The 13,499-nt window shown below is 38.9% G+C and overlaps 1 protein-coding gene and 1 pseudogene across 1 annotated transcript in view; both read right to left on the bottom strand.

Moving 5' to 3' along the window:
* Nucleotides 1-901: 901 nt before the first annotated feature.
* Nucleotides 902-13,499, bottom strand: part of MROH9 (maestro heat-like repeat family member 9) — a 100,101-nt gene continuing 87,503 nt past the window's right edge. The window contains exons 16-20 of the mRNA XM_006887462.1: nucleotides 11,414-11,566; nucleotides 11,217-11,333; nucleotides 8,436-8,538; nucleotides 7,308-7,370; nucleotides 902-1,179 (exon numbers count right to left, since the gene is read on the bottom strand). Coding sequence (XP_006887524.1) covers nucleotides 902-1,179; nucleotides 7,308-7,370; nucleotides 8,436-8,538; nucleotides 11,217-11,333; nucleotides 11,414-11,566 — 714 coding nt within the window. The remainder of the gene's footprint in view (nucleotides 1,180-7,307; nucleotides 7,371-8,435; nucleotides 8,539-11,216; nucleotides 11,334-11,413; nucleotides 11,567-13,499) is intronic.
* Nucleotides 9,351-10,553, bottom strand: LOC102868918 (annotated as a pseudogene).

Raw genomic sequence — 13,499 nt, 5'->3', positions numbered from 1 at the left:
CAGAGGACGAGAACTTTCATCTATATGAGTAGGTTGGTGTGGCTAATGTTTTACAGTAGGATAAGACAGAGGGTGGGAGGGCTATAATGTAGGAGGTGTGAGAGCTGAATCTGGTGCTTTAAACAAAGCAAGTTCCTAAAAGACATTTATATATCAGGGTAACATTTTGGACTTAGTCTGGAAAGCAAATGAAGAGCCACTATATCTGATGATATACTTTTCCTTTTAAACAGTTTAGACTCATTAGTGCACAACAATCTTCTCAGATTCTCACCAAATTCGAACTGACTGACTGGTATAGGAGGAGATTGTCCGTCCTTCTCCAGCAAAGCATCTGGTGGATTTGAACCACACACCTCTGAGATTGCAGTGCAGCTTCTTGCCACTAGGCCACCAGAGCTCCTTAGCTTTCTTCTTTACCTGGTGTAAATTTCCCTCTTGCCTTCACCCTACAAATTAGAGTGTCCTTTGGGAATGCTATTCTAGGTAGTGTTCTTCCCAGCAGGATAGACATCCCTGGATAGTGATCTACTGGAGGATGGGACTCTTGTCTATACCATCCATGTGCCTACAACACCTCCCATCGTGTCTGACACTTAGAAAGTTCTCAGAGATGTGTGGTGATTTAGTTTCAAATTTGGTGTTGGTTATTCATGAAACACACAGTTTGTGTTTTTATTTTTTTCACTTTTATTAGTACATTTGATGAAGTATAGCTTCTGATTACTGTTGTAGACAGGAAACAGATATTTCAGATTCCTCTGAGTGAAGAAATAAGGAGGCAGTGAAAGTTTCTTGCGCCCTACATGCACAAAGATGTCTATAAATAAACTCAAATTAACAAGAGGGAAAGAAAAAAAGCATTCTTCTGAAATCTGCTTGAAAGGCATTGATGGACTTCTCACTCTTGGTGAAAATCTTCAAAATTCTCTTCAGGAAGGATTTCCTCATAACGCTTCCTATATTTATGTTGTTCGTTATTGACTATCAAGGTGTCAGTCCCAGTATAATTATAAATCAGCTTCAGTTTTTTCATGTAAAGGAAGCTAAACAATCTTCGGAAGGCTTGCTTAATACTTGAGGAGGTCAATCCATGGGCTATCTCCTTAAAAAGATTCTGGGTTTTTGCGGCCAACTCCCTGACTAAAGGGTCTTCATCCCTCAGCATTTTGTCAACGGCTGAAATAGCACAAGACATTTTAGTTCAAGACATTTGCCATTTTCTTAGAACCCTAAAAGATCTAACATTACAGAGCTCACACCATTCACAAAGTTGCACATCCATCCTGAACTAACCAAGTGCATCTAACAAGTTTTATTCTATATCCCTATCTGACTCTACGAAAACAAAAATGGTAATATTTTCTAAATACTATTCTCCAACCACTAATTATAAGCTGAGCATTTTGTTGCAGCTGCTACTGCTATGTAGTGCTGTTGTTGTTAGGTGCCATCAAGTTGGCATGGGGTCATAGGGACCCACACAACATAAAAGAACAAAACAACTCAGCTGGATCATGCACCATCCTCGAAGTCTCAGCAATGCTTATATCCATTGCTGCAGTCACTTGCTAGATAGTAAAAACATATATTCATAACCCCTAAACAAATCCACTCCCCTCTAGTTGATTCCAACTTCTAAAACCCCTCTATCATGTTTCCAAGGTGGTAAATATTTATGGGATGAGATTGCCCATATTTCTGCCATGGAGCTATTAGTGGATTTGAACCACTGCCCTTTCCATTAACAATATTATTTATATGTTACACTTTATGCCAACAGGGCACTTTATGCACTCATAAGGAGGTTCTATATTGCTCATTGTAATGAAGAGAGTTATAATCAATTTAAATTGGGATCAACCAGTTAATCAATAAGAACTTGTTTAAATTAATAATTATAAAACTAAAAACTACCAAAATCCCAAACAAAACTTTTAACCATCAAGTACATTCTGACTAGCAGCAAACCTCCAGTGAGTTTCCAAAGTTGTAAAATCTTAACGGGAGAAGATTATCTAACCGTTCTCCTTCAGATTTGTTGGTGAGTTTTACTCGCCAAAGAAGTGTTAGGCACTTATTAAGATGCAAAAATGAATTTTGTGGCATGGAAAATATTTCTAGTATGTGCGTAAATTTTTAAAAATCCCATGTAGTTATATGATTTTAAAAAATGAGTATGTATTATGTCTATATTATTTAAACATCAGGGAAAATAGGTATGTATATTCCAAGATGTTACTATTATAATTTACAGATAGTGGTATAATGAGTAATAATTCTTTTCTTACATAATAAAAAAAATTTAGAAAAGGAAAAGAAAGAGCAGGAAAAGAAAGAGTAGGAATAGAGAAAGAAGAAAGCATGTTTTCCAAGAAAGGAAGAGAGAATTCTAATACCTAGCATCTGATAGGCAGTCAGTTAATGTGTATCTATTGAATGAATGAACAAATGAAAAAGAATGCAAGGTAACCCTCTTGTTTTCTACCTCATCTGTTTATCATTTTGATCCTGGAGGGTATATATGTCTATATTTCTATCTCCTGGAGGGTATATATGTCTGTATTTCTTTCCATCTATCTGTCTGCCTATCTATTATACAATTGCCAAGTAAATTCTAATTCATTGTGACTCCATGCATGTTCAATGGCTGATTTTTCAGAAGTAAATAATGGGGACTTTTTAGTCCAGATGCGCCCGAGTGGACTTCTGGTTAGCAGCTACCTGTGTTAATCAATTGTACCACTCAGAAACTCAGGTGTTATGGTGTTTGGGGGTATATGAGTTTATTACAGCATATTGTAATCCTGTATGACAGAGTAGAAATTTTCCATAGGATTTTGCTGGTTGTGCTCTTTACAGAAGTAAACCATTTGCTCTTTCTTGAGGAGTTGTTCAGTGTGTTTAACTGCCAAGCCTTTGGTTAACTGCCAGCCTTTAACTACTGTGTCACCAGGCCAATAGACAAGACAGAGAAGAGAGAAATGTTTGAGGTCCTGATACGATTTTACTCTTAATTACCATTCACCAATTGAGAAGCTGCTGTACCTTGGTGGTTAAGTTTTCATTTGCTCATTGAAACGTGTGCTGACCTAATTCATTAGCTGCTCTAGGAGATAAAGATGCAGGAATGCACTCCTGGAAAAATTTAAACCCTTTGCCATCAAGTGGGTTTCAACTTAAAGTAACCCCTACAACAGAGCTAACCAAAAAAGTCCACTTGGAGACACCTGGAATAAAAGGGTCTATTTATTTACTTGTGAAAAACCAGCACTCAGAATCATATAGAGCATAGTCCCTCTCAACATATTTAGTGCCATCATGAATCAGTTTACTTAGCAATTATAAACAAATGATAATAAAAATAATATCCCAAGTGTTTAAACATTTGTAATCTTTATGGAAGCACAGTTTCATGATTGCTTAAAGGCAATGGTTTTGGAGTTTTTTGTTGTTGTTTTAGTATATACTAAGTTAGGAGCTCTTGTAGTGGTTAAAGTACTTAACTGATATGTGAAAAGTTGGCACATGGAACCCATCAGTTGCATTGTAGGAGAGAGATATGATAGTCTACTTCTGTAGAGATTTCTGGCTTTGGAAACCCTATGAGGTCTTCTACTCTTATTATATGGTCATTATGAACCAGAATCTGCTCAGTGGCAGGTGGCATTGGATCTACTAAATTGGAAATTCCCTAAGGAAGAAACTTTTTTATTTGCTGATGTATATCCAGAGATTAGAGTAGTACTATCACATAGTAGACACTGGGACAATTATGTTGCATGAATGAGAGAAAGAGCTCCCCACTCTTTAGTTCCAGAGGGATTTGGGATATGAGCTAGGTCTAAGACTATGTGTGAGATTAATGGAGAGTTTGAAATAGGGAGTGTGAAAAACAGAGATTGAAGATGTATTTTAAACCCAGTCTTTTCACTGATTATTCCCTTATTAGGTACCAATGAGTTGAGTACAACTCATAGTGACCCAATGAACAAAAGATCTGAACCTAGTCCTGTCCTGCGCCATCCTCACTCTTGCTGACACAACAAGAGCCCATTGCAGCAGTCATCTTGTCAATCCACCTGGTTGAGGGTCTTCCTCTCCTTTGCCGACCCTCCAACTTTCACAACATAATGTCCTTCTCCAAGGAACAGCACTTCCTAGCAATATATCCAAAGCATATAAAGCAATGCCTCATTATTATTGCCTCCAAAGAGCACATAGAAGAGTATTGAGAATACCATGGACTGCTAGGAAAACAAACAGATTTGTCCTGGAAAGGGTTAAACCGGGTGGCTCCTTGGAGGCAAGGATTCTGAGGTTCCGTCTAACATACTTTGGACATGTTGTGAGGAGAGACCGGTCCTTAGAGAGGGACATCATGCTTGGGAGGGTGGAGGGACGGCGCAGGAGAGGAAGGCCCTCTATGAGGTGGATTGATTCAGTGACTGGGATAATTGGGATGGGAGTGTCAGAGACAGTGCGATTGGCACAGGACAGAGCAGAGTTTAGGGCTGTTGTACATAGGGTCGCTATGAGTCACAAGCGACTCGATGGCACATAACAACAACAACAACCAAAGAGCACTCCAGCTGCACCTTCCCCAAGACATATCTGTTTGTTTTCTTGGCCATCCATGGGATGTTCAGTGCTCTTCCCCAACACCACAGCTCAAAGGCATCAATTCTTTTTCTGTCATTCTTATTCATTGTCCAGGTCTTGGATGCATAGCTAGTAATTGGGAAGACCATGGCCTAAATCAGATGCACCTTAGTCCTCAAGCTGACATCACTACTCCTCAATGATGTTGAAAAGTCTCTAACTGCAGATTTTCCTATTGCAGTGCATCTACTTAATTCCTGATTGCTCATTTCAAGGGTGTTAATTGTGTATCCAAGCAAGATGAAGCTGTTGACAGTTTCAATCTCCTCTCCATCCATCATGACACTACCCATTGGTCCAGTGGTATGAATCTTTGTTCTCTTGATATTGAGATGCAATCCATACTGAAGGCTGCATTCCTTGATCTTCCACAACAAGTGCTTCAAGTCCTCCTCACTTTCAGCAAGCAAGGTTGTGTTATCCGCATAATACAGGTTATTGATGAGTCTTCCCTCCAGTCCTGATGCCACATTTCTCTTCAGAGTCCATCATGTTGAATAATTTGCTCAGCATATAGATTGAACAGGTGTGGAGATAGAATACATCCCTGATGCACTCCCTTCCCAATTCTAAAACATGCAGTGTTTCCTTGCTCCATTCGTACAATAGCCTCCTGCTCCAGGTATAGATTTCCAATGAGCACAATCAGGCACTCTGGGTTTCCCATTCTCCTCAATGTAAGCCACAACTTGTCATGATCCACACAGTAAAACACCTTTGCACAGTGCATAAAACACAAATAGACCTTCTTCTGGCATTCCTTAATTTTACTCCGGATCCATCTGACATCAGCAATGATATCTCTGGTGCCATGGCCTCTTTTAATTCCCACATGAACTTCTGGCAAGTCCCTATCTATGTACTGTTCCAGCTACTTTTGAGTGATCTTCAGCATTATTTTGCTTTCATGTGCTATCAATGATAATTTTCAATAATTTCCACATTCAGTTGGATCACCCTTCTTGGGAATAGTAACAACTATGGACTTCTTCCAATCCATTAGCCAGACAGCCATCATCCAAATTTCCTGGCATAGACTGGTAAGTGCATCCAAGGTTGCATCTGTTAATTGAAACAAGTCAGTTGGTATCCCATCTATTCCTGGGGCCTTATTTTTTTGCCAATGCCTTCAATGCCACTTCCACATCCTCTTTCATTACCATTTTATCCTGTTCATATGGTACTTCCTGAAGTTTTTCAGTGTCTATCAATTCTTTCTGGTACTTTTGATGCTTTCTGGGTCATTTGATATATTGGCCATAACATCTTTCAACATTGTGACATGAAGATTAAATTTGTTCTTCAGTTCTTTCAGCTTGAGAAATGCAGAGCAAGTTCTTCCCTTTTTATTCTCCAATTCCAGCTCTCTGCACATTCCATTATAATATTTTGCTTTGTCCTCCTGAGATGTCCTTTGAAACTGTCTGTTCAGCTCTTTCACTTTAACATGTTTTCCTTTAGATTTGCCTCCTCAATGTTCCACTGCAATCTTTAGAGTCTCTTCTGACAGCCATTTCAATTTTTTATTTCTCTTTTGTTTTTGTAATGACCTTTTACTTTCTTAATGGATTATATTCTTGGTATCATCCCACAACTCATCTGGTTTTCTATCATTTGTATTCAAAGCCTCAAACCTATTCTTAAAATGATCATGAAATTCTGAAGGAGTTGATTCAAGATCATATTTTGGTTCCTTTGCACTTATTTTCATTTTCTTTAGCCTCAATTTAAACTTGCATATGAGTAATTGATGATCCGACCTACAGTCTTCCCCTGGCCTAGTTTGACTGATAATACTGAGCTTCTCCAATGATTTCATCCACAAATGTAGTTAATTTAGTTCCTATGCTGCCCATCAGGTGAAATCCATGTGTAAAGTTATCTTTTGTGTCTTTCAGAAAAAGTATTGGCAATGAATAAATCATTGTAAATACAAATTTCAGTCATTCTATTTCCAGCCTTATTTCTGTCACCAAGCCGATATTTTCCAACTACTGGTCCTTCTTCATTGTTTCTTACTTTTGCATTCCAGTCACCAGTTATCACTAACACATCCTGATTGCATGTTTGATCAATTTCAGACTGCAAAATTTGGTAAAAATTCCCAATTTCTTCCTCTTTGGCACTAGATGTAGGAGCATATACTTGAATAATAGTCATGTTAACTGATCTTCCTTGTATGCATATGGATATTATCCTGTCACTCACAACATCGTATTTCAGGATAGAACTTGAAATTTACTCTTTGGTTCTGAATGCACAACCATTCTTATTCTGTTTTTCATCCCATGCATAGTATATCCTATGATTGTTATCTGATTTAAAGTGGCCATAGATGGTCCATCATATCCCACTAATGCTTAGTATGTCAATAATCATGAATTCCATTTCATTTTTAACAATATCCAGTTTTCCAACATTCAAGCTACAAACATTCCATGTGCCAATTATTAAACAATGCTTGTTACTGCTTTTTCTCATTTCAACTATTTTCCAATCTGGGCTCTACCACTACACTACAATGGGTTGTTCCCTTCTCCTCCTACTATCTTCACACTCCTCTCATCCTTGGCACCATTATAGAGCTTACACGTGGCTAGATTTTACTGAATTTACTTAGACGTTTCTGTAGCTTTAACACTTACCATCAAGCATAACTTCAACTTCAATTCTGAGTAGTAAATGGCCGCACAGTTTTGCCACGTACCCTATGCATAAGTTAGAATTAAAGTTACTCCACTGTACATTATGAAAATGCATCTTATCATATTATCTAGCCACTTTCTTTGCTTTCTTCAAAGCAATGCATCTCTAGGCAATCTTAGAGCCATCTTTTAGTGTTTTCAAATACCTATTGCTTTAAAAGGTTTTTATTCTAAAGAAAACAAAAACATCAGCATGGACTCTTTTTCTACCTCGCCCAGACCTCATTCATTAATTTTTTCAACTATAAAGAGTGAAGTGTGAGTTATTTATTGTCAAATGCTGAAACAAAATAGATTATTTTCCTCCATGTTTCCCCCTCACAATAAAAGACATCTGTTTTTTAGAGTAAGCGTTTAAAAGATGCCATTTTGGTTTCAACATATACAAACAGTTATCAAAATAGAAAATAAAAAATGCTCCTGTGGCTTATTTTTATCATTACCCTTTACCAACTTTTAACCATCTGGTATATATAGTAGACTATCATCGTTAACATAGTTAAATTTTTCACTTGTCTCATTTTAATGTAAAGATTTCCTTCCACTTTCCTGCTACTATCTCTTTATTTTGTTACTAAATTCTGTCTTGTTTTTTGTTCAATTCAATCCATGATGGATGGTGTCTATATTTTTACTTTTTAAAAAAATATGTAATGTCTGTTAATTGGGCAATGGTTAGTAAGATGTAAAGGATCGTATGTGTTAAGATAAGAAATAAAAATATTTGTTAAGAAGTAAAAAAATGTGTTAAGAGGTGATTGTTAAAAGATGAAAGGATAGTGATTGTCAAAAGGTTAAAATTGTTCTGTCACCAACTTAAATTTTGAAATGCATTTTATTGGAGATACTTGGATTTAATTACACCTCAATAGTCACAGTGTTGTAGAATTTAACTCTTTCCCCAGAATGCATATTAATCTATATTCATCATAGATGCCTCCATGGCAGGTGCTGTCTGTCATAAACAAAAAAGAAAGGCGATCCCAACTCTGCTCCCTCCCCAGAGGACCACAATCCTGTGCTTTTTAAGGTAACCATATTAAGAAATGCATGTTGAATTTTATTTACCTAATAAAATAACCGATCCTCTTCTCAGGTATATTTGGGAGCTCTTCAGAAACCCCAAGGTATCAGATATCATATTTGTAATGCAGTGCCAGTGAGAAAAGTACTGGAAATAAAAAATGGAAAAATAAATTGTCTTAAACCATTTAAAAGCCCATCTGTTCCCTCTAGAGAGGTTTTAAGAGAAAACAAGTTGGTTATACCAAAGCAGATCTGTGGGGTTTTTTTTGTTTTTTTTTTTAACTTTTGGATAACTTTAATCAACAGAATGGAAGTATACAAATGAAATTTTAAAGAAAATCAATGCATCAAAGAGTAAGATCTAACATGGAAGTACCCATACCTCACAATGGAAATATGATCAGATGGAAGAAGGCGAGGGTCTAAATCAGAAAATGGGGGAGAAAGGCATATGAGGCAGAAAGGGCTCTGGGATTGAATTATCAAGACATACTCAGAGGATGCCCTGAACATCCAGATTCCCTAGGCTCTGCTCAGTGGTTTGGGACAAATATAGTATTTGGTCACAAAGAGCAACAGGAGGTTATCTGCTGTGTCAGGAATGGGAAAAGAGTTTGGTATCCTGAGGAAAGTGCGGACACTGGACTCTATGATAATCAAGTGGAGGGGGTGAGGACAGGCGTGCTTCACTCCCAGGAGGTGCTGGGAGGTTTGTGTATGCTGGGTGCCAAACACAACAAACAGCAAGGAACTACCAAAGAAATTACTCCATTTACAAACTCATTTTTGTGAAAGAGTTGCCCGTGGAAGAGGTCCAGCTGGTATGGAGAAAACACACATTCAAGCACTGGAGTAACTATGGTTCTGCACTTGAAGTTGGTATTTGAAAGAAGTGCTCTCTGGTTGACTTGCAGAAGGCGATTTTTCTTCACAGAGAGAGCCAGAATATTTGGTTCTCTAGAAAGTTCTATTGGTCTTGACCTTGTCCTGTTTAGCTTTGTATTTTGAAGCATCTCTGGGTTCGCTGCTAGAATTGCTCCAGTCATCAGTTTCAGGTGTGGTCTTGTAATGGCGCCATGCTGACTTATTAAAAACTGGAAGCCTCTCAAATGATTCACTTGAAAGAGCCTTCAAATAAATGACAGCGTCGTCAGTGCCCACTCCTTCCATGGAATACAGTTTTAGATCTCCCTGGAAATATCTAGCATACAGACGAGAAATTGGCAGACCATAACCAAATCCAGCCAACGGGGCGGCTCTGGTGGGCTCCAGGCTAGGTCTGGGTGCAGTCGAATACATGTAGTTAAAAAGGCGATCTATTTTTCGGAGTGGGACACCACCACCCTGGTCACTTATCTTAATGGATAAGTCTTCTTTGCTCAAGGTAACAAGAGTTTTAACAGCTGGGTTCTTGAACAACTCAAATAGCATGTGAAACAGGTGTGAGGGCACATAAACTACCTGAATAGGTTTGTCTGGAGCTTTGGCATTGAATTCTTCAACTTCCAGCTCTGGAGCTACCAAGTAATATTGTTCACACAGCATCTTGGCTGTTTCATAGGCATCTTTCACCACTTCGGCCACGTTACAGGTGGGATCAATGCTTCCTATGTGTTTAGGCTGAGCAGGATTAGTGTCACCACCGAACAGAAGTGTGTGCTGATTAATAAGCATGCGAAAAGAGATGCGGTTGGTGTAAAATCGATTAAGAAAATATTGGATGTTACTGCTGATGAAAGGATCTAAACCAAACTTCTCTTTGTACTCAATCACGCCCTGTGCCATTGTTGGAACCACATCATTGTGTCTGTTTCGGACTTTAAGCAGGACTTGTAGAAAATTATCCAAGACTTGTGGATCTTCAGGGCTCCTGTTTTCATATTCCAAAAGTTCTAGAAAGCTCTGCATATACCAGCTCTGCACCAAGCCCACGGAAGGTCGATTTAGCAAGTTGTCCGGCAGAAGGTTGACCTCTCTCATTGTATTTGCCAGTCGCACAGGCAGCTCCTTTCGGAGAAACATGTATGATGTTTTCTCACACGCATTGTCTCTCCCAAAGTCCAGGAACTGCTTGATGGAGAGCAGCGACGGCGAGAAGCGCGAATAGCGCTCGATCTGCTTGGGCACGGGCTGCTTTAGCAGCTGGTGGAACAGCCGCATCTTCGCTGGAGTGCTGTGCAGAGCCGCTGAGACGCCCGGGCTGCCAAGAGGGCTGGCTCAGAGGAGCCGTGCAGGTCGGGCACGTCAGCAAGGCGCAACTCCCCGGCCTCTGCCTCGGCCTCGGCGCCCCGGGTGCCCAGCAGATCTGTTTTTAAACCTGAGGATTCCGTATATGAATTTCACTCTTGCTGGCAAGTACTATTCACTAGATTTACTGTAGGATTCCCAAACTCAACTTTCCAAACTTTGATTAGCATTCTTTCCTCCCCATTGTTTACCACTGCAGTTCTTACTGGTTTCTAGAAGGACAGCTCCTGTGTCAATAGCAAAGCAATTCCATTTTTTTCCCCTCTTAATCATCTGGAATATTCTTCCTACCTCAATGTACATCCATTGTTCAAAACTGGTGGATTGGAAGAAGGCAAAGTAAATGGGGTGAAGGTAGGAGAAGATAACATTGAAGACAAGTGCTAAGGGTAAGGAAATATATAATTCCAGTATTCTTTGGTCTCAAGCTCTGGGAATAATCACCTATTTAATATTTTCTTCTTCATATTTGTTCTCCAAGATCCACCCTTGCTCCATCATGCTTTTTACCACTCTGCGTATCTTCTAAATTATTTCTATAGCTAGTCTGTTAGCACAATCTAAAAGGTCACTTACAAGATTATTACAGATGTTGAGCACCACCACCTCAAAATTGTATTGTGTTTCTTTGAGCCAAGGTGTTATTGACCAGTTTAATTGTGTGGAACAGACTTCTAATGTATATTTGCATGCCTGCAAGATAGAAGATCAGTAAGATTCTGCTCACAATTATTACATAAAAGCAATTTGCAATAAAGCTAATGAGGACTTACTTGAACTACTGTTAACTCTGTATCCTCCAGAAATAGGATCAGAGGCACCAAGCCTTCTAAAACCACATCATTTAGCATCCAGGTATACTGATTCATGTCCTTGAATAATTCACCAAAGTGACGAATGGCCATACTCCGAATGCCTGCATTACTCTGGAATATGAATTCATGGAGAAAGGCTTCATTTGAAGAAGATAATACTACTAGATAATACTACTAGAATTCTTTTTTAACCAATGAAGAGATATTATCTGTCTGTCTTCCTACCTACCTTTTGGTAATTTAATAGTTCCCTTGCTAAAGAAGTTATCAGAAATCCTACAACATATACACATACCTTATGGCATAGAGAGTCATTCTTATTTATTAAAGTGTAAAACTAATTCTAGAATACATATACCATGTAAAGTTAGAATCTTCAAACTGTACAACTTTCTAATGACATACTTTTCATTAAATTTTATATAATAATAACATGGTGTCTCTCTGGAGACTAAGGTGCATCTGATACAGGCCACGGTCTTTGCAATCACTTGTTATGCGTCAGAGAGTTGGACAATGACTAGGCAAGATAGAAGGAGAACTGATGCCTTTGAGCTGTGGTGCTGGAGACGAATGTACCATGGACTGCTAGTTAAACAAACAGATTCATCCTGGAGAGGGTTAAACTGGGCTGCTCCTTGGAGACAAAGCTTCTGAGGCTTCATCTGACATACTTTGATCATGTTATAAGGAGGGACCGGCCCTTGGCAAGGGACATCATGCTTGGGAAGGTGGAGGGACAGCACAGGACGGGAAGGCCCTCTATGAGGTGGATTGATTCAGTGACTGGGGTAATCGGTGTGAGTGTATTGGAGACAGTGTGATTGGCACAGGACAGAGCAGAGTTTAGGATTGTTGTACATAGGGTCTCTATGAGTCACAAGCAATTCGACTGCCCTTAACAACAACAATTATGTAGAACTCTGAATGTAACCATTCTAATCTCCATAATAAACTTATTATTAATTTTAACAGATGGAGAAACAGATGAGCAAAGATGTGAAATAATTTGCTCAGAATTTCACAGCTATTAAGGGAACTCTAGTGGCCTAGTGGATAATAAATTCCACTGCCAACTCAAAGGCAGGCAGTTTGAATCTACCAGCTACCTTTTGGGAAAAAGATGGGCAATATAGTCTGTGTGATTTACTGTCTGTGAAAACCCACTGGAGAATTAGTAATTGATCAGTTCCAACTCTATGACAGAGAGAATGAATGAAAGGATAAAAAAGAGGCAGGGCAGTCCAGATTTAGGGCTAGTAAGTTTGTAAACTTTAAGTTAGAAGGCTGATAATACAGTGGTTAGGAGCCCTGAGAGTTCAACTGCTAACTGAAAGTTTGGCCGTTTGAACCCATCTAAATGCAATGATGTCAATCTAGAGACTAAGTTGTGCCTAATCCAGGCCCTGGTCTTCACAATTACTTGTTATGCATCAGAGAGCTGAACAATGACGAAGGATGACAGAAGAATCAATGCCTTAGAGTTGTGGTCATGGAGAAGTATCTTGAACATGCTCAGAAGGGTAGAAGGATGACACAGGAGAGAAAGACCCCAGATGAGATGGTTTAATACAGTAATTGGGGTAATGGGGGTTGGTGTGTCAGAATCAGTGACAGTGACTCAGGACAGGTTAAGCTTCAGAGCTGCTATACGTAGGGTCACTATGGGTTGCAGGTGACTCTACAGCACATAACAACAACACTGAAGGTGAAAAGATCCAGTTATCTGACCCCATAAAAAATCCAGCCTAGGAGAACTCTATAGGATAACTCTTTTTTGTTAAATAAGGATATTATGACTCAATGGTACATAACAATAACAGACTTAGGAATATTTGTGTGGTGAAAACAAGTAAGTGTTTGACTAGTAATCAGAAGGTTAGTGGTTTGAACCTGGCAATCTGCTTTTTTAACAGGCCCTGCATCTGTCTCTTGTTTAAAAATGGTGGCCTTTCTTTCTTCTTTCTTTCTTTCTTCTTCTTCTTCTTCTTCTTCTTCTTCTTCTTCTTCTTCTTCTTCTTCTTCTTCTTCTTCTTCTTCTTCT

The sequence above is a fragment of the Elephantulus edwardii genome, unplaced genomic scaffold, assembly GCF_000299155.1.
Source record: "Elephantulus edwardii isolate Elephantulus edwardi_28Jun2011 unplaced genomic scaffold, EleEdw1.0 scaffold00057, whole genome shotgun sequence".
In the NCBI taxonomy this organism is placed as follows: Eukaryota; Metazoa; Chordata; class Mammalia; order Macroscelidea; family Macroscelididae; genus Elephantulus; species Elephantulus edwardii.
The sequence above is the reverse complement of the archived record's forward strand: the minus strand, read 5'-3'. Positions and strand labels throughout refer to the sequence as shown.